Genomic DNA, 20,389 nt, shown 5'->3' on the forward strand with positions numbered 1-20,389 from the left:
TCATCCTACAGCCACCTCCCCGTAATGGCTATCAGATCATATTTATTTACTTCAATGTGAACTATGAGTTTGTCTACTTTGTTAAAAATGCTTCATGCATTCAGATACAGACACATCAGCTTTGTCTTTTTGTTGTTGTTGTAACATCTAGTCTCGACTGTTGGTTTATTCTTAGATTTTTTCGCTCTGTCCCTTCCTGCCATTCTTGACCTTCATTTCCCATATTACCATTTGTTGCCCTGCCGTGACTCTATCCCTTGAATTTCTACATTTACCCAAACTTGTTCTCTCCCCACACTTCCCCTGTTTCGTTTAAAGCCCTCTCTACTGCCCTAGTTGTACGGTTTGCTTGAACACTGGTCCCAGCACAGTTCAGGTGAAGTCTGTCACAACGGTATAACCCCCATTTTCCCCAGTACTGGTGCCAGTGCCTCACGAAGCAAAACCCACTTCTCCCATACCAGTCTTTGAGTCATGTAATAATTTCACTAATCTTATGTGTCCTCTACCAATTGGCACATGGCTCAGGTAATAATCTAAAGATTATTGCTCTTGAGGTTCTGCTCTTCAATTTGGTGGCTAGCTCTTTATACTGTCTAAGAAGAAGCTCTTTTCTCGTCCTACCTATGTCGTTGATACCTACATGGACCAGAACAACTGGATCCTCCTCGTCCCACTCCTAGTTCCTGCCCATCCCTGAGCAGATGTCCCGAACCCTGGCACCAGGCAGATAACACCGCCTTCTGGACTCGTGCTCTCGGCTGCACAGAACAATGCCAATCCCCCTCACTATACTATCCCCTAATTTTTTATTCATGGGATGTGGGCGTCTCTGACTAGGCCAGCATTTATTGTCCATCCCTAATTGTCCTTGAACTGAATTGCTTGCTAGGCCATTTCAGAGGCCACTTATGAGTCAACCACATTGCTGCGGGTCTGGAGTCATATGTAGGCCAGATCAGGTAAGAAAGGCAGATTTCCTTCCCTAAAGGACATTAATGAGCCAGATGTGCTTTTGGAACATTCGACAATTGTTTCATGGTCACCATTAGACCAGCTTCTTAATTACAGATTTATTAATTGAATTCAAATTTCACCATGTGCCATGGTGGGATTCGAACCCATGCCCCCAGGGACCTCTGAATTACTAATCTAGCGACATTACCACTGCGATCCTGTCGCTCCTACTGCGACATTCATTTTTGCTCCCCCTACTTGAATGGCTTCCTGTGCCACAGTTCGTCTGCTCATCCAACTTGCAGACCTCGCTTTCATCCACATAGGTTGAGAGCGCCTCAAACCTGTTTGACAATTGCAAAGTCTGAGGCTCCCCCACTACTGTCTGTCTGGTCCCTTTACCTGCCTCACTCATTGTCACATCCTCACTGCTGACCAAAACAGATAACCATCTTCTGGAACAAAGTGCCCAGGTATTTCTCCCCTCCCTTATGTTGCACAGTGATTGGATTAGAGATACAGCACTGAAACAGGCCCTTCGGCCCACCGAGTCTGTGCTGACCATCAACCCCCCATTTATACTAATCCTACATTCCTACCAAACATCCCCACCTGTCCCTATACTTCCCTACCACCTACCTATACTAGTGACAATTTATAATGGCCAATTTACCTATCAACCTGCAAGTCTTTTGGGTTGTGGGAGGAAACCGGAGCACCCAGAGAAAACCCACGCAGACACAGGGAGAACTTGCAAACTCCACTCAGGCAGTACCCAGAATCGAACCCGGGTCCCTGGAACTGTGAGGCTGCAGTGCTAACCACTGCGCCGCTTGCAGTTCGCCTTCCAGATCAATAATCTTGATCCAGAATTCCTCTAGCTGCTTACACTTTCTGCAGGCGTGGTTGTTCTGGATCACCTTTGGCATCCAAATGTTCCCACATGCCATAGCTTCAACATAAGACCTTTTATGTCATTGCTCTTTATGCTATTAGTTAATTTCCTTCAATTACTTTCTTAATTAACTTTAAATAATTCCTATGTATCGTAGAATTTACTGTGCTTATTAAATGCTGCTACCACCTACAACTAAAGTACACTTTTCTGAACCACAGCTCTGGTCCATGTTTGGACTAAAGCTGCAATGAGGTCAGGAGCTGAGTGGCCCTGGTGGAATCAAAACTGAGCGTCAGTGAGCAGGTTGTTGCTGAGCAAGTGTCACTTGATAGCACAGTCGATGACAGCTTCCATCACTTTGCTGATGATCGAGAAGAGGTTGATGGGACAGATTGGATATCTCCTTTTTTTTGTGGATAAGACATACTTGGGCAATTTTCCACATTGTCGCGTAGATTCCAGTGTTGTAACTGTACTGGAACAGCGTGGCTAGGGGTGCAGCTAGTTCTGGAGCACAGGTTTGCAGGCCTACAGGCCAGAGGTTGTCAGAGTCCAGAGCCTTTGCAGTATCCAGTGCATTCAGCTTTTGGTCCTTATGTTATGACACTTCATGTCATTTTCGGCGCTGAAAAGTGCCCAGTCTACCTCAAATTACCCTGGAAGTTAATGCATCCCAAAAATCTGAGTAATAGGTGAATCTAGCTGTTTCACGTTGCTATTATGCAGTAGTAACATGGGTGGTGTTCGCCACTAACAGGATGCTGCCGTGAAGCCAAAATGATGTCCTGCCTATTACACAAATCAGTAATGTGATATATTAATTTCAATGCCAGTGTGATGCTAGGTATATAGGCCATGCCTCCCATAAAAAACTGGCGGATCTTATCAAACCACATGTGCCTTCCACTGTTCACAATAGGCAAGGTACAGGCTAAATAATTCTCAGTGTGCTAAGAATTATGCTGACAACCAACTTAAGATTGTCAGCAAGGCTCACAGTGTGGCGCATTTGCAGGTACTGGAAGTACATGTATTAATACATGGGGCCCCGTTCTTTGCAGACAGAAAGAACATATACAAACATTGCGCTTGTATCAGCTAAATGAAATAAGTGACAGTCATTCGCTAGTTCATTCCTCAGGGCAATGCCTTGACCAATCAGAGTCAAACTGCCTCGTTTAAATTTTAAACAAAACTTGGCAGTTAACTGTCAGTCACTGTAAGCTGGTGCATTCTTCAGGGCAACGCCTCTATCAATCAGAGTTCACTTGCCAACCAATCAGCACTCTCTCCTCATACCGTATAAAGTCGTTGTTTGCCCTTACATTGGTTATTCTTGTGGATTGTCCTGATGAGTGTAAGATGGAAAGCATCGACAACATGTCTCTATTTTCAGCAATATTCAAGTTCTGTGCTACCAAATGACAATTTGGTTATGTTTGTTTAGTCTGTCTAATCGTTATAATTATCTGTTTCCTTTAGGCATCAAGCTGGAGTTTTAGTATATAGCAGGAAAAGGCCAGGAATTTGATCAGTGCTGCTTCAGCTCATCCACAGCAACTTTACAAGAAGTGCGACTAAAACATTGTTTCAGGGATATTTGGATTAACCTTAAGTACAATAATTATCATGTTACATGAAAAGTGACGGAACCTTCCTGACATACATAAAATGAATAGTGTGTCTCTTCCACCGGGAATTTCCTTGGGAGCACTAATGATTGATCACTGCAACTTCAGTGGAAAATCGCCACGAACCTTAGGGAAACTTCATGATCATGGTTTAAAGGTTCCTGCAATTAAAATTCAGTATCTAGGGGTCTGCAAGTTTTCAGTATCGTTGCCCTTGGAAGAAACAACCGAGCTCTCTTGGAAGTCAAGAAGGCTCCAAGACAAAAGGTCAGATGACCGATGTTTAGCAGCAATTTGACCCTCTATGAAAGACTGGATAATTCAACACACGGACAAGGTACCTACATCTACTCCACAGCATTTCAGATGATTAAACGGGTCGGCTGGCTCACTCATGGGATCTGCAATAATACCGTTGTTGTTAGGAAGAGCCATCCTTCCCATTCAACTCCTGCTGGATCGTTAAGTCAAAATTCTAATTGGCAGAGTCAGGTAAGAGCATAAGAACACAAGAAAATAAGAAATAGGAGCCGGAGTAGGCCATTCAGCCCCTCAAGCCTGCCCCACCATTCAGTAAGATCATGACTGATCAGTCACAGGACTCAACTCCTCTTTGGGGCCTGCTCCGCACATCCCTAGACTCCCCGAGATTTCAAAAATCTATCTACTTCCTCCTTAAATACATTTAGTGACGTAGTATCCACACCTCTCTGAGGTAGAGGATTCCAGAGATTCACCGCCCTCTGAGGGAAGAAATACCTTTGCATCTCAGTTTTAAATATGTGACCCCTTATTCTGTAGCTATGTCCCCTAGTTCGGGATTCCCCCACCAGTGGAAACATATTCTCAACATCTGCCCTGTCAAGCCCCTTAGAATCTGATATGTTTCAATAAGATCACCTCCATTTCATCTAAACTCCAATGAATAAAGGACTAACATGTTTAGCTGTTCTTGATAAGACGGCCACTTCATCCCAGGAATCAGCCTAGTAAACCTTTTCTGAAATGCCTCCAATGCTAGTATATCCTTCCTTAAGCACGGGGACCAAAACTATACGCAGCACTCCAGGTGCAGCCTCACCAACACCAAGCAGCGGGAAGTGAACTACTGTGTTGCTTTTATCCAGTTAGACTTCAGGAGGTGTCAATATATTCTGCTGGTTGACTGAAAGAACCAGGAATCACTGGAAGAGCTCCAGAACCTGTCCACGTCAGTGAAGCTACCCTGTCGGAATGATAGGAGGAGCTAAACCTGAGGAAAGGGACGCTCTGTCGTCCAGAATTCGGAGACAGGTGACACACACACTGCATTGTTACCAAGGAAAAACATTGTGGGATCGTGATGGAGGCAAACATACGTGGAGTACAGAAATAAGTAGTCTAGGGGCGGCACAGTGGCGCAGTGGTTAGCACCGCAGCCTCACAGCTCGAGGGACCCCGGGTTCAATTCTGGGTACTGCCTGTGCTGAGTTTGCAAATTCTCCCTGTGACCGCGTGGGTTTTCTCCAAGTGCTCCGGTTTCCTCCCACAGCCAAAAACTTACAGGTGATAAGTAAATTGTCCATTGTAAATTACCCCTAGTGTAGGTAGGTGGTAGGGTTAGTATAAATGGGTGCTTGTTGGTCGGCACAGACTCGGTGGGCCGAAGGGCCTGTTTCAGTGCTGTATCTCTAAATAACTAATAATAAATAAAAGTACATTCTTGGAGCCGTTAATGATGATATCTGCCGAGCAACCACTTATGATTGATGGTATAAAAACAAGAAATGCTGGAACCATTCAGCAGGTCTAGCAGCCTCTGTGGAAAGAGAAGCAGAGTTAACGTTTCGGGTCAGTGACCCTTCATCGGAAGTTCCGCCTGGCTGAACTTGTTCTCACATTGAACAACTTCTCCTTCAACTCCATGCACTTCCTTCAAGCAAAAGGTGTCGCTATGGGTACCCGCATGGGTCCTAGTTATGCCTGTCTTTTTGTGGGATATGTCGAGCATTCTTTGTTCCAGTCCTACTCAGGCCCCTCCCCCAACTCTTTTTCCGGTACATTGATGACTGTATCGGTGCCGTTTCCTGCTCCCGCCCCGAACTGGAAAACCTTATCAACTTTGCTTCCAATTTCCACCCTTCTCTCACCTTTACATGGTCCATCTCTGACACTTCCCTTCCCTTCCTCGACTTCTCTGTCTCCATCTCTGGGGATAGGTTGTCTACTAATATCCATTATAAGCCCACCGACTCCCACAGCTATCTCGACTACACTTCTTCACACCCTACCTCCTGTAAGGACTCCATTACATTCTCCCAGTTTCTCCGTCTCCGACGCATCTGCTCTGATGATGCTACCTTCCATGACGGTGCTTCTGATATGACCTCCTTTTTCCTCAACCGAGGATTTCCCCCCACTGTGGTTGACAGGGCCCTCAACCGTGTCTGACCCATTCCCTGCACCCTACACTCACCCCTTCCCCTCCCTCCCACAACCATGACAGGGTTCCCCTTGTCCTCACTTTTCACCCCACCAGCCTCCATATCCAAAGGATCATCCTCCGCCATTTCCGCCACCTCCAGCGTGATGCCACTACCAGTTGCATCTTCCCCTCCCTTCCCCTGTCAGCATTCCGAAGGGATCATTCCCTCCGCGACACCCTGGTCCACTCCTCCATTACCCCCACCAACCCATCCCCGTCCCATGGCACCTTCCCCTGCAATCGCAGGAGGTGCAATACCTGCCCATTTACCTCCTCTCTCCTCACTATCCCAGGCCCCAAACACTCCTTTCAGGTGAAGCAGCGATTTACTTGTACTTCTTTCAATGTAGTATACTGTATTCGCTGCTCACAGTGTGGTCTCCTCTACATTGGGGAGGCTAAGCGCAGACTGCGTGACCGCTTTGTGGAACATCTCTGCTCAGTCCGCAAGCAGAACCCCGAGCTTCCCATTGCTTGCCATTTCAACATTCCTCCCCCCCACCCCATCCCCACCCGCTCTCATGCTCACATATCTGTCCTGGGATTGCTGCAGTGTTCCAGCGAACATCAACGCAAGCTCGAGGAACAGCATCTCATTTACCGATTAGGCACACTACAGCCTGCCGGACTGAACATTGCGTTCAATAATTTCAGAGCATGACAGCCCCCCATTTTACTTTCATTTTTAGTTATTTTTTTCTTCCTTTTTTTAACATTCTTTTTTACATTTTTTACAATCTTTTTTTTTTGCATTTATTTCATTTCATCTTTGTTTGTTCAGTTTGCTTACCCACTGTTTTTTTCAGGTTTGCACTTGCTGCTGTTCAATATTCAGTGTATTTACACCTAATCTGTACTAATGCTTTGTCTTTCAACACACCATTAACATATTGTTTGCCTTTGCTCTGCGACCTTTTGGTCAGCTATGTAGCCTGGTCCAATCTAGACCTCCTTTGTTATCTCTTGCCCCACCCCCACCTCACTTGCTTATAACCTGTGACTTTTCTAATATTTGTCAGTTCCGATGAAGGGTCACTGACCTGAAACGTTAACCCTGCTTCTCTTTCCACAGATGCTGCCAGACCTGCTGAGTGCTTCCAGCATTTCTTGCTTTTATTTAACATAACTTTCTTCTTTTTGTAATCTATATCCCTCTTAATGAAGACGAGGAAGCTGTATGCTCTATTAACCACGCTCTCAACCTGTCCTGCCACCTTCAGTGCACCTTATGCACATATAAACTCAGGTCCCTCTGCAGCTGCAACGCTTTTACAATTGCACCCTTTGCTCTATATTGTCTCTCTGTGCTCTTCCTACCAAAATTAATCACTTCACACTTCTTTGCATTAAATGTCATCTGCCACCTCTCTGCTCATTCCACAACACTGTCTCTGTCCTTTTGAAGTTCCACACTATCCTCTTCACAATTCACTAAGTTTCCAATTTTCGATTCATCCACAAATTTTTAAATTGTGCCCTGTGCACGAAGGATTAGGTCATTAATATATAGATGGAACACTGATCCTTGTGGAATTCCATTACAAACCTTCCTCGAGTCTGAAAAACATCCATTGACCAGTATACTTTGTTTTCTGTCAATCAGACAATTTCGCATCCATGTTGCTGCTGTCCCTTTTATTCCATGAGCTATAATTTTGCTCACAAGTCTGTTGTTCGACACTTTATCAAATGTTTTTTAGAAGTCCATGAACACCACATCAACAGCATTACCTTGAACAACCTTCTCTGCTACGTCATCTAAAACGTCCAAAAATTTACTTGAATATGATTTGCCCTTCCGAAATCCATCCTGGCTTTCCTTAATTGACCCGCATTTGTCCAAGTGACAATTAATTTTGTCCCTAATTATCATTTCTAGAAGCTTCCCCACCACTGAGGTTGAACTCACTGGCTTGTAGTTGCTGGACTTATCTTTACTCCCTGGGTAATAATGTTCTGATTGGGCATAGTCAACATGGATTTATGAATGGGAAATCCTGCTTGACGAACTTGTTGGAGTTTTTTGACAATGTAACCAACAGAAATGATAAGGGGGAGTCGGTGGACGTAGTATACTTGGATTTCAGAAGACTTTTGATAAGGAACCCCCACAGTTAGCAAAATTAAAGCACTTGGAACAGGAAGTAATATACTGGCATGGATTAAGGATTGGTTAACAGGCAGAAAACAGAGAGTAGGAATAAACGAGTCATTCTCACATTAGCAGGCTGTGACGAGCAGGTACAGCAAGGATCAGTATTTGGGCCCCAGCTGTTCACAATATATATCAATGAATTGGATGTGGGGACCAAATGTAATATTTCCATGTTCACGTATGACACAAAGTTAGGTGGGAAAGAGTGTTGTGAGGAAGATGCAAAGCGGCTTCAAGGGGGTTGGGACAGACGTAATGAGTGGGCAAGAACGTGGCAAGTGGAATATAATGTGGAAAAATGTGAGGTTATCCAATTTTGTAGAAAGAATAGATGTGCAGAGTATTTCTTAAATGGCAATGGATTTGAAAGTGTGGATGTACAAAGGGACTTGGGTGTGCTAGTCAATAAGTTACTGTAAGCTGATATACAGCTGGAGCAAGCAATTAAGAAGGCTAATGGCATGCTAGCTTTTATCGCAAGAGGAATTGAGTACAGGCATAGTGAGGTTTTACTTCGGTCGTGTAGAACCTTAAGTGGACCGCACATGGAGTGCTGTGTCATAGAGGGAGTGCAACAAGGGTTCACCATACTTGTTCTCGGATGGCAGGACTGTCCTATGAAGAGAGATTGGTAAAACTGGGCCTTTATTCTCTAGAATTTCGAGGAATGAGAGGTGATCTCATTGAAACCTACAAAATACTTAAAGGTATGGACAGGGTCGATGCAGGTAAAATGTTTCCCCTGGTTCAGGAGTCTAGAACCAGGGTACGCAAATTCAAAATAAGGGGGAAGCCACTAAGGACCGACATGAGGAGAAATTTATTTTTTAAATTTTTTTTTTATTTGGAGATACAGCACTGAAACAGGCCCTTCAGCCCACCGAGTCTGTGCCGACCAACAACCACTCATTTATACCAATTCTATATTAATCCCATATTCCCTACTACATCCCCACCATTCTCCTACCAGCTACTTACATTAGGGGCAATTTACAATGGCCAATTTACCTATCAACCTGCAAGTCTTTGGCTGTATTCAGAGAATTGTGAATCTTTGGAATTCTCTACCCCAGAGGGCTGTGGAAGCTCAGTCATTGAGTATGTTTAAAGTAGAGATTGACAGATTTCTAAATACAAATGACATAAAGGGATATGGGGATAGTGTGTGTGTGTGTGTGGGGGGGGGGGGGGGGGGGAGGCATTGAAGTGAATGATCAGCCGTGATCGTATTGAATGGTGGAGCAGGCTTGATGGACTGAATGGCTTACTCTTGCTCCGATGTTCCTAGGTTCCGGGGGCGTCCGATCGTCGCTTTGACTTGGGCCAGCAACAGGCCCCCGGCTGCAACACGGGAGCGTCGTCAATATCAGAGGAAGCCCGAACAGAAATACAAATGGGTCAAAATCAGAGTGGATTGGAGGGATAGGTAGAAGTCCCGCCCTGAAGGAATCTGACCCAAAGCCGAGAATCCATCTTCTTATGACCCTCTTTACTTGGAGATCTGCATTATCACCGCATTCTTGCTGTGAACCCATCCCGCATGGATAATAAAGACCAAAGGAAGAAAATACCGGCCTGGTAGGGACCAAGTCATGTGGACGAGGTTAAGCTCAAAATATATTCTTTCTCAAGCGTTCAGACTCATTCCTGTTGACAATGCGACCCTCCTATCCTATTCCCCATTCCCCCACCCCTTCCTATCTATTACTTCTATATCATACAAACTGCGCCCACCTGGTGATTTCATCAACGTTCTGTGAAACTGTCACTTCCTTGATATAATTGAGATTAATCACATGTATCCCGACCAATCGGGCTTTGGTTTAACTTCAGATGATGTTCACAGTGCGCCTCTTAAACTCGCTTACCTTAAGCAGTTTGAGGCACGTGTTACCACAGCTCACCACATCATAAATTAGACCGGATTGTCTCCAAAACAGCATTTCCAAACTATCAGAGCCGCGGTGGATTGGCAGATCAATAGCCATTGAACAATGTCTATGTGTCAATGCGTGTGGGCCCTGGGGATTATTTACGAAGGTGTTCCCTGCAATTATCGGCGCTGTCTTATTTTTCCTTTTGTTTCTTCCAATCAATCTTCCATTTTTTGGTTTCTATCTATCTATCTATCTATCTATCTATCTATCTATCTATCTATCTATCTATCTATCTATGCGTGTCCACATATATTTTATCTATATTTTGTAACTACATGTTTAATATTTTACAGTTACTTCCGCTACCGTCTCGCAAACTCCTGAAAGTACCAATGTGTTGGCCGGTACAGATGTTACTTTTCATTGCAAGGCGAGCTCTGTTCAGAATAATTTAGACGTGCTTGTTTATTGGTGGAGACTTGGCGACAATGACTTACTACAATCAGTTTCTGACGGCAGAAAACAATTCTTTCCTTTTAAAAACGGAACGGCTTCCTTTCAGATCCTCAATGTCCGGTTCTTCGACTCTGGATGCTATTACTGCGGCGTGGGATACACAAGAAACACGATCGTAAATGGAACCGGATCGAAACTTGTCGTGCTCGGTAAGCGGCCTTGGGGAGAGTTGCGGCTTTTGTCATTATAGAATGGTATATATCGTGTCATACGTTGTTCTGATTATTTAGTGAACTGATCCATAACGTTAATTTATGGAAGAGGAATGGGGAACATTATTTAAAATCAGCCCCCACACCATATCGCGGTCAGCACGCGCACTATGATATTTTATTTTTATTCATATATATTATTTATAAGTTATCTGACGCAAGGCTCCAGGACACTATACAGAAGACGGATCTTATGGCAAAAGAGCGGTATGCAGTAGCAGTAAGGACCTTGAATGGCTGGCAAATGAATAGAGAACAAATTATATTTTACAACCATAACGCCCTTACGTATGCACTCTACAATTCGATTGAGAAAGCGATGAGTGCCATATGCTTGTCCTGTCACCTTCAAAGATTATGGTCACCAGATTAAACAAACTGTTCCGCATGTTAAGTCCTTCGGTGCCCTATCGGTTGAAATTCAATTCATTGATTAGAAGACTGAGTTATTACTGTAAAAGTAATGATACTGAATATTGCGAGATGCAACCCCATGTCCCTGGGAGAGCTTTCTACATACATGGCTAAACGTTTAGCGAACCCGGACAAAACGTTTACAATCTCTAAGTAGTTAAATAAACTCCAGGTAAGCTTACAATTCGGTCGAAGGGACTGTCTTGATCATTTCTGCACACCCGATTTGACACTCGCCTGGAATTATGTTGTATGATTATCGAATCCAACCTATGGAATTTGATGTGCTACTCCCTAAACTGAGGTCAGACCAGGTCAATTGTTGAAAGCAAAATAGTGCGGATGCTGGAAATTTGAAATAAAAACAGAAAGTGCTGGATGTACTCAGCAGGTCTGGCTGCAACTGTGGGGAGAGAATGGTCATCTACCAGAAACGTTAACTCTGTTTATCTCTCCATAGATGCTTCCCGACCTGCTGAGCATTTCCAGCACGATTTGTTTTTATACAGGTCTAATGTTGACCTTGCGATACACCAGGATGGAAGAAGCTGTGACTGGGCATTCAACTAGTTCCCACTTTTAGCTCCACGCATCATCCCCTCAAACTTCAGTTTCTGTTATTCCCTTCGAATTAAATTTCGAACAAGTTGTGCTTTTTCTGCTTTAAAACTTTTGAGGGAACATTATTTTTCTCCACTTACAAGTATCGCGGGCGCAAAGTTTCGCTTCTTTGGGCAGTAATAATTTCCCCCGTTTTCACAAATTTACAAATCCTAGAATCATAGAATGGTTATAGAGTAGAAGGGTACTATTCATCCCTTCGTGTTTGTGCTGGCTCTCTGAAGGAGCAATTCCCCTAGTGTCACACCCCCGTCTCCCCTGAGCACCACCTCCACATCCGTAGCCCTGCACATTCTTATTTTTCAGATAATAATCCAATTCCCTCTTGAATGCCTCGAGTGAACCTGCCTCCACCACATTCTCAGGCAGTGAATTCCAGTGCTTGCTTTTCCTCACGTCGTCATTGTTTCTTTGGTCAATTACATTAAATCGGTACCCTCTGGTTCTCGATCCTTTCACCAATGGAAGCAGTTTCTCCCTATCTATTCTGTCCTGACCCCTCATGATTTTGAATTCTATCAAATCTCTTCTAAACCTTCTCATCTAAGGAAAACAGTCCCAACTTCTCAATCTATCTACGTAACTGAAGTTCCACATCCCTGGAAACATTCTCGTGAATCTTTTCTGCATTCTTCCTAACACCTTCGAATCCTTCCTAAAGTGTGCTGCCCAGAACTGGACGTAATACTCCAGTTTAGGCCACACCAGTGTTTCATAGAAGTTTAAGTTCCTTGCTTTTGTACTCTATGCCCCTATTGAGAAAGCCTAGGTTACTATATCCTTAATTAACTCTCAACCTGTCGTTCTATTTTCAATGACTTATGCATATATACACCCAGGTCCCTCTGCTCCTGCATCCACTTCAGAATTGAACCCTTTGTTTTACAGTGTCTCTATGCATTTCTTCTCCTAAAATGAAACACTTCAATCTTCGCTGCATTAAATTGCATCTGCCACTTGTCCACCCATTCCACCAAACTTTCGATGTTCTTTTGAACTTCTACACTATCTTCCTCAATGTTCATAATGTTTCCAAGTTTTGCACCGTCTGCAAAATTTTGAAATTGTGCTCTGTACACCAAGGTCTAGATCAGGGATCCTAGCACCAACCCCTGGGGAGTTCCACGAAAACCTTCCTCCAACCCATTAACAACTACTCTCTGGTTCCTGTCACTCAGACAGTTTTGCGCCCATGTTGCTACCGTCTCTTTTATTCCATGAGCTATAACTTTGCTCACATGCCTGTTATGCAGCATTTTATTAAATGCCTTTTGGAAGGCCATGCACACCATTAAAACAAATTTGCCCTCAGCAATCCTCTCTGTTACCTCATCAAAAAACTAAAGCAAGTTAATTAAACAGAAATTGCCATTAACAAAACCATGCTTTCCTTCCTTAGTTAAACCATATTTGTCCAAGTGACTGTTAATTTTGTCCCGAATTATTGTTTCTAGAAGCTTTCCCGCCACCAAGGGTAAACTGACTGGCCTGTAGTTATTGGGCTTGTCTTTGCAGCTGTTTTTGAACAAGCGTGTTATATTTGCAATTCTCCAGTCTTCTGGCATTACTCATGACTCTAGGAAGATTGGAAGATTATGGCCAGTGCCTCTGCAATTTCCACTCTCACTTCCCTCAGTATCCTTGGAAGCATCTCATCTGGTCCTGGTTTGTTATCAACTGTAAGTACAGGCAGCCTATCCAATAGGTCCTCCTTATCAATTTGAAATCTTTCAAGCGACTGAACTACTTCTTCTTTCACAATGACCTGCGCAGCATCTTCTTCCTTGGTAAAGACAGATGCAAAGTAATCATTTAATACCTCAGCTATGCCCCCTGCCGCCATGTGTAAATCCCATTTTGGTCCCTCATCGGGCCCACTCCTCCTTTTAGAACCCGTTTGCTATTTGTATGCCTATAGAAGACTTTTGGATTCCCTTCTTATGTTAGCTGCCAGTCTCTTCTCATACCCTGCTTCTCTTATTTGCTTTTTCAATTCCCGTCTGAGCCTTCTATATTCAGCCTGGTTCTCAGTTGTATTATCCTCTTGACATCTGTCATAAGCACAATTTTTCTTCTCCGTGTTAATCCTAACGCGATAGTCTGAATTAATATTACCTGCATAAGTTTTGGTCATTTACTTAAACATGACAATTATAAAACAGAAGGCAATACTGATGCTAGCGTGTGCTAAGCACACCTAAATGCCTAGACGCACTGAATTACTTTTTCCAGATACTGCAAAATGGTGCTTATCTGCACATTAGTCTGGACATTTATAGTGAGATTCTTATTGCGGATTGTTAAGGGAAAAAGTGTGTATCAGAATTGTCGTAACATCTGAAGAACAGATCCTGAAATTCTGTCAATGATTTATTTTTGTGCCTGTGACCAATAATCAAGTGATTCTATTCAGGCAGACAGTGCACCCAACGGGACTAAACTGGCAAAATCTAGACAATCAGTGTGTTCTTTAACATGTTCCACAGCATCCCCAGAACCCGTGAGACTGATCCCCAAAGAGTCCGGAACCAACTCATCTGCTCGAACCCTTGTGTGTGAAACGGCTGAGTTCTATCCGGAGTCTCTCACCTTCACTTGGTATGAAAATGACACCAACATTGTGTCGGAAATCAGCACCATTAAAAAGCTCAATTCGGAGGGAATGTATGAAGCTTCCAGCATCTTGAGAACGACACAGCCAGCCCAGAGCAGGACTGTGTATACGTGCGTGGTGTCTCACCTCACGCTGCAGAGTCCAGCCGTGGCTGTTTACATTGCCTCCAGTTCTAACCCAGGTGAGATACTGATATTTGTCAGCCACTTACTATTATAGATCCGCTTTATTTTCTATCAATCATTTTTGTTTCGGAAATAAAACGAACTTTGCAGGAAGTATATTCACAGATTGATTTAACTTGCGAATCTGAAAAAGAGATAAAGGAAGCAAACATTTCTCATCCTAAGAATAGAGTGTAATCGTTCAAAAGTAAAATGCATTAGACTAATTTTCATCAGACTCAATTGCTCTCCATTTAACACAGAGAAACGGAGTACATAGAATGACTTTTTATTCATTTTTTAAAGATTTAAGGTGCCGGTCCAGATCAGCTTCTGCGTCAGCTATCCCGGTTTCAGTGCGATAGCAGCCGGGAGTGAAGAATGCGGCTGCAATTTGCATCCTATTGCTCTTAGCAGCAAAGTTCATGTTTGTTGTTTCAATGAAAATGCAAAAACGTACATTTTAATCCTGCAATGTAGACGATTTGAGTGCCGTAATCAGCCAAAAGCAAGGATCAATGAAGGTTTATACCATTCACAGTCAGCGTATGGACGCACTGAAGATATAAATCGTGCAATTAACAGATTATTTTCAATAAACTGGTTGCATAACACTGCATTTAATGAGGAGCTGGTCATTTATTATTCCTATTATTAGCCATAATAATCTTGTGATCATGATTTGTAATATCTGTATTGTGATTCTTATAGGCCATGGACATGTGCCCCTTTACCTCCTGATTTCTGGATGTGCAGGAACGTTAGTGATATTTCTAGCCCTCGTTACTTTCATTGGGAAGTGTTGCCAACTCAGTATCCGCAAAGGTAAGGAGTCAGCGTATGTAGCTTCCTTGTGATACATTGCTAATGACCAAACAAACAACATGACGCCAGAGAAAATTTTGGGAATTGAACTGTGTTGAGATGTTAAGCAGCTGTAATTAGTTCCACAATCTGAAACAAATAAATTGTCCAACAGTCAGTCAAATCAACTTCAACATAAGAACATAAGAAACAGGCGCAGGAGTAGACCATTCGGCCCCTCGAACCTGCTCCACCATTCAATATGATCATGCTTCAACTCCATTTTCCCACCCGCTCCCCAAATCCCCTCATTCCCTGCGAGATCAAAAATCTATCCATCTCAGTTTTGAACATACTCATCGATGGAGCATTCACAACCCTCTGGGGTAGGCAATTCCAAACATTGAGAACCCCCTGTCCTCATCTCAGTCCCAAATGATCGACCCCTTATCCAGAGGCTGCACCACCATGTTCCAGATTCCCCAGCCAGGGGAACCAATCTCTCAGTGTCTACCCTGTCAAGCCCCTGCAGAATCGTGTATGTTTCAATGAAATCACTTCTCATTCTTCAGAACTCCAGAGAGTATTGTCCAATTTACTCAGCCTCCCATCATTGCACAATTCTCTCATCTAATGAACCTATCTAATGAACCTTTGTTATACCATTAACAAGGCAAGCATATCCTTCCTTAGATTATGGAGCCCAAAACTACGCTCAGTACTCCAGATTTGATCTCACCAAGCCCTATACTATTGCAGCAAGACTTCTTATTCTTGTACTCCAGTCCCCTTGCAATAAAGGCCAGGATGCAGCTTACCTTACGAATTGCTTGCTGTACCTTCATGCTAACTTTCTGTATTCCTTGTATGAGTACAGCCAAGTCTTTGTGAACATTAACATTTAAAAGTCTCATGCCTTTTAAAAATATTCTACTGTTCTATTCTTACTACTAAAGTGAATAACCTCACATTTACCTGTATTATACTCCACCTGTCACCTTGTTGCCAACTCAGTAAATCTGTCGATATCTCTTTGTAGCCTTTTTGTGCCCTCCTCACAGTCTACATTGCCACCTAACTTGTTAACATCAGCAAACGTAGATATGTTACTTTCCATCTCTTCAGTAAGTCATTAATGCTGATTGTAAATAACTGAGGCCCCAGCACTGATCCTGGCGGCACTCCACAAGTTAAACCCTGCCAACTTGAAAACATCCCGTTTATCCGTACTCTCTGCCTCCTGTCAATTAACTAATCCTCCATCTGTGCTGATATATTATCCCCAACTCCATGAGTCCTTATATTTATCGAATTCGGTTGAAAATGCAACTACAATCCATCTACTGGTTCCCCTTTATCCACCCTACAATGTAAATCCTCAAAAAAGTCTAATGAATTTGTTAAACGCGATCTCCCTTTTGTGAAAACCATATTGAAGTTGTCTGATCATGCTACAACTTTCTAATTGCACTGTTAAAACTTCCTTAATAATAGATTTCAACATTTTCCCGATGGCTGATGTCAGGCTAACTGTCCTGTAGTTCAGTTGTTTTCTCTTCCCTTCCTTTCTTGAATAGCTGCGTTACATTTGCTAATTTTGAATCTGCTGGGACTGTTCTAGAATCGAGGGAATTTCAGAAAATCATAACAGTACATCCACTATCTCGGCACCAACCTCTTTTAGTACCCTTGAATGTAGGCATCCAATCCTGGGGATTTTTTAGCTTTTAGTTTCTTAGGTTTCTCTTTTTTTCCACTGATATTAATTATCATAGGTTTCTCATGCGTATTAGCCCTTTGGTTACCCTCTATTTCTCGTATGTCAATATGCCTCCCACTGTGAAGACAGACACAAAATATTTGTTCAACATCTCTGCCATTTCTTTATTCGCTATGATAACTTTTCCTTTCTCTGCCCCTGAGGGATCAATGCTTCCTTTGGCTACACTCCTTTTATATACATGTCAAAGCTCTTACAGTCTGCTTTTATATTCCTGGCCAGTTCACACTTATGTTGAATTTTCTCCCCTTTTTATTGATTTTTTTGTCGCCCTTTGCTGGTTTCTAAAACACTCCCAAGCCTCAGATGTACTATTATTCTTTGCAACATTATAAGCCTCTTCTTTTAATTCAGTACTATCCTTAATTCACCAAAGAAACCATCAAAAATTTAAGAGGTGTTCATGTGCATTTTGTTGCCATTTTGATGATGTTTTGTAGTTTTGAATCAGTGATCCCCTGTACTATGGGGCGAACACATTTCAGGAACTCTAACATTAGATTTTGTTTTATGAACTGTGATCCTCAATGCGGAATTGGTTGAGACAAAGTTGGATTTCCCTGCATCCCGTGGTTCACTTCTTAATGTATGATCAATATTTGATTTACATTTCATTCGCTGCCTACGAAAATAAAGAAGGCCCAAGCCACTTCAAAGAACAGATGCGGTTCTCTACTACATTTTCAAAAATGTTCAAAGTATAATATTATCAGGAATGTTATAACAAGCGTATTTAAATTATGTGCCATATACAATTATTATGTGCCTGATTTATTGCTAAATGTTTAGGTGCACGAGGAACCACCGGAGAACATCAATAAATTCCCATCAGTCTCAGTACCTGCTTTAAACAGTCCACGTCATGTACAGTACGGGTTAGATGCTGACCGCAGTTCCCTCGACACTATCGCACCAAACACACCGAGAACAGGTGCAACACAGTTTTGTTACAAAATGAATCTCCCTCAACACCGCCCTGTCAAAAACTCCCGGGGCAGCTGCAGTATAGGTTAGATACAGAGTAAAGCTCCCTCTGCACTGACCCATCAAACACTCCGAGGGCAGGTACAGCACGGTTTAGATACAAATGAATCTTCCTCTACACTGCCCTGAAAAACTCCTATGGCAGGTACAGTATGGGTTAGATATAACAAAGCTCCCCCCACACTCTGATGAAACACTTAGGGACAGTAAAGAAGGATTAAGTACAGAGTAAAGTTCCCTCAAGCACTTCTAGAGGAGTTACAGCACTAGATACAAAATGAACTTTCCTCCACCCTGGCCTATTAGTAGATGCAATGCTAGTGTAGACTGATATCCCATTACTCTGTTGCAATAAATTGGGTGAAGCCCCTCCCTATGCTAAATGCCACCATTAGTCCATACTATTTTCTCCCCAGCCTCTCGCTGACTACTCGCTAAATTCGCTGCCGCAGATTGCTAATTCGTCAATGTTGATTTTTAGTTCATTGTACATTTGATGCTGCAAGCCAGAACACGATGAGTTAGATTAATATTGTCGAAGAAGTGCAATCATCTATCAATGCAAGTCACAGAAAAATCGTAGGTCCCATACAACAACAACAACAACTTGTATTCACATCTGGCCCTTTACGTAATAAATCACCCTTCACAGGAGCGTTATCAAACAACATTTGTCACGGAGTCAAATAAGGAGACATTAGGACGCATATCCAAAACTTAGTGAGATAGGTTTTAAGTAACGCATTAAAGGAGGAAAAATAGGTATAGGGTGGAGAGGTTTAGGAAGGGAAATACAAAGCTTATGACCACGTCAACTGAATATCAAGGATACTCAATAGGCCAGAAATGTAGAAGCACAGATATCAGAGTGGTGTAGAGATGGAGCTGGTTGCAGAGATAGACAGAAATGAGGCCATAGAGGGTTTTGAAAACGAGAGTTAGAATTTTTAAATCGAGGCATTGCTTAATCGGAAGCCAATGTCAGAGAGAGAGCACAAGGCTGATAGTTGAATGGGACTTAGTGTGAGTTCGTAGATGGGAAGCAAAGTTTTGGATGGTCTCAGGCTTATGGAGGGTAGAAGTCACTGTGGAATCTACTTATTGTGGTCTCAATATTGATGAAACATTTGTTGGTATGTCATTGAAGCCATGTATGAAGCACACACTGGGCAAAGTCTTTTGCACGTATAACATTTTCGGCCATTGGGACCATTTCTCAGCGCGACTCTGCTCGGGTCTGCGCTGCGTCAGCAGGGAAGAACTTCTGGAAATGGGAATGAGCACATCACCTCCACATTCGCCGTCTAGTTAAGGGCAGCAGGAGGAACAGAGAAATAGCCAAACGAGAGCGCTCGCCAGCATCTCCACAGGGAGAGGTGGGTGCTGCTTGAAGCAAAAGGTGAGCGATTGGGCGCCTCAGAATGGAGGCGCTATCAAAAGGCTGCAGAAGTTTCGAAAGTAAAGAAGTCCCAGAGTTGTTTGCGCCATTAGTGTGGAGAGGGAACCCTCCCACAAGAATGATTTGGGCTGCAGCACTAGCTGTTCCAAACTTGCGGCCCCACAGGCTCAACAAAGTCGGTTCCAAATGATTGCCGGGTACCGGACTCAGCAACGCCAAGTAAACTAAACTGGTGTGGAAAGATACCCCTTAAGTGCGGCCTTAATTTAATTGATTAGATACCTGCTTCCTTGCAGTGGTTGCCGATTCCCAAGGTAACCCGTTGATGGAAAACACGCCTGGAGGCGGAGTTGTTCACTATTTTCTCACCAGCATCACCACCCACCCCTCACGCCCACCCCCCCTCCTCTGCACCCCCATATACACTGCCCCTAAAGCCTTCTCCAAGGGGGCGGGGAGATTTCATCCAATGTGAGCACAATGCGGTTGGTCATTGAATATAGACGAACATGATGCTGCTTTTCAGTTGTGCTTCATGTATAAATCTGCAAGTCAAATCAAAGCAATGAGCTGACTTTAAAACTCTTCGATTTTACAGAGCATGGAAGCGGCTCATGAAAATACATCCCGAGGATGTAAGCGAAGAGAACAAAAGGTGTAAGCAGGTGGAAAAACAAAACAATGAGGAAGGAACTTAGGCTCATCTAACAGAACAAAGAGAGAAACTACCATCATTTAACTGAATCGTTCGGGCCGTATCTATCCGAGTTACGCATGAATAAAAAAATGTCAACTGATAGTTCTGTCAATCTCAAGTTCAAATAGGACCTGATTGAAAACCATAATAGGATCAGACACCAAGGCTCCTATTAGGCGTTCCATCTGAGGCGTCAACCTAG

The 20,389-nt window shown here is 43.2% G+C and overlaps 2 protein-coding genes across 2 annotated transcripts in view; both read left to right on the forward strand.

Moving 5' to 3' along the window:
- The window catches only part of LOC137379263 (immunoglobulin lambda-1 light chain-like), a 36,104-nt gene extending 32,609 nt beyond the window's left edge, over window positions 1-3,495 (forward strand). Inside the window, exon 7 of the mRNA XM_068049980.1 lies at window positions 3,338-3,495. Within this exon, the coding sequence (XP_067906081.1) occupies window positions 3,338-3,364 (27 nt within the window). The 3' untranslated portion in view covers window positions 3,365-3,495. The remainder of the gene's footprint in view (window positions 1-3,337) is intronic.
- Window positions 3,496-9,982: 6,487 nt separating this feature from the next.
- On the forward strand, window positions 9,983-20,151 carry LOC137379264 (immunoglobulin lambda-1 light chain-like). Its single transcript, XM_068049981.1, has 5 exons — window positions 9,983-10,145; window positions 10,336-10,647; window positions 14,232-14,540; window positions 15,235-15,348; window positions 20,089-20,151. The coding sequence occupies exons 1-5, from the start codon at window positions 10,100-10,102 to the stop codon at window positions 20,106-20,108; spliced, it is 801 nt and encodes a 266-aa protein (XP_067906082.1). The 5' UTR covers window positions 9,983-10,099; the 3' UTR covers window positions 20,109-20,151.
- Window positions 20,152-20,389: the final 238 nt, after the last annotated feature.

The sequence above is a fragment of the Heterodontus francisci genome, chromosome 17 (genome assembly GCF_036365525.1).
Source record: "Heterodontus francisci isolate sHetFra1 chromosome 17, sHetFra1.hap1, whole genome shotgun sequence".
NCBI classification, from domain to species: domain Eukaryota; kingdom Metazoa; phylum Chordata; class Chondrichthyes; order Heterodontiformes; family Heterodontidae; genus Heterodontus; species Heterodontus francisci.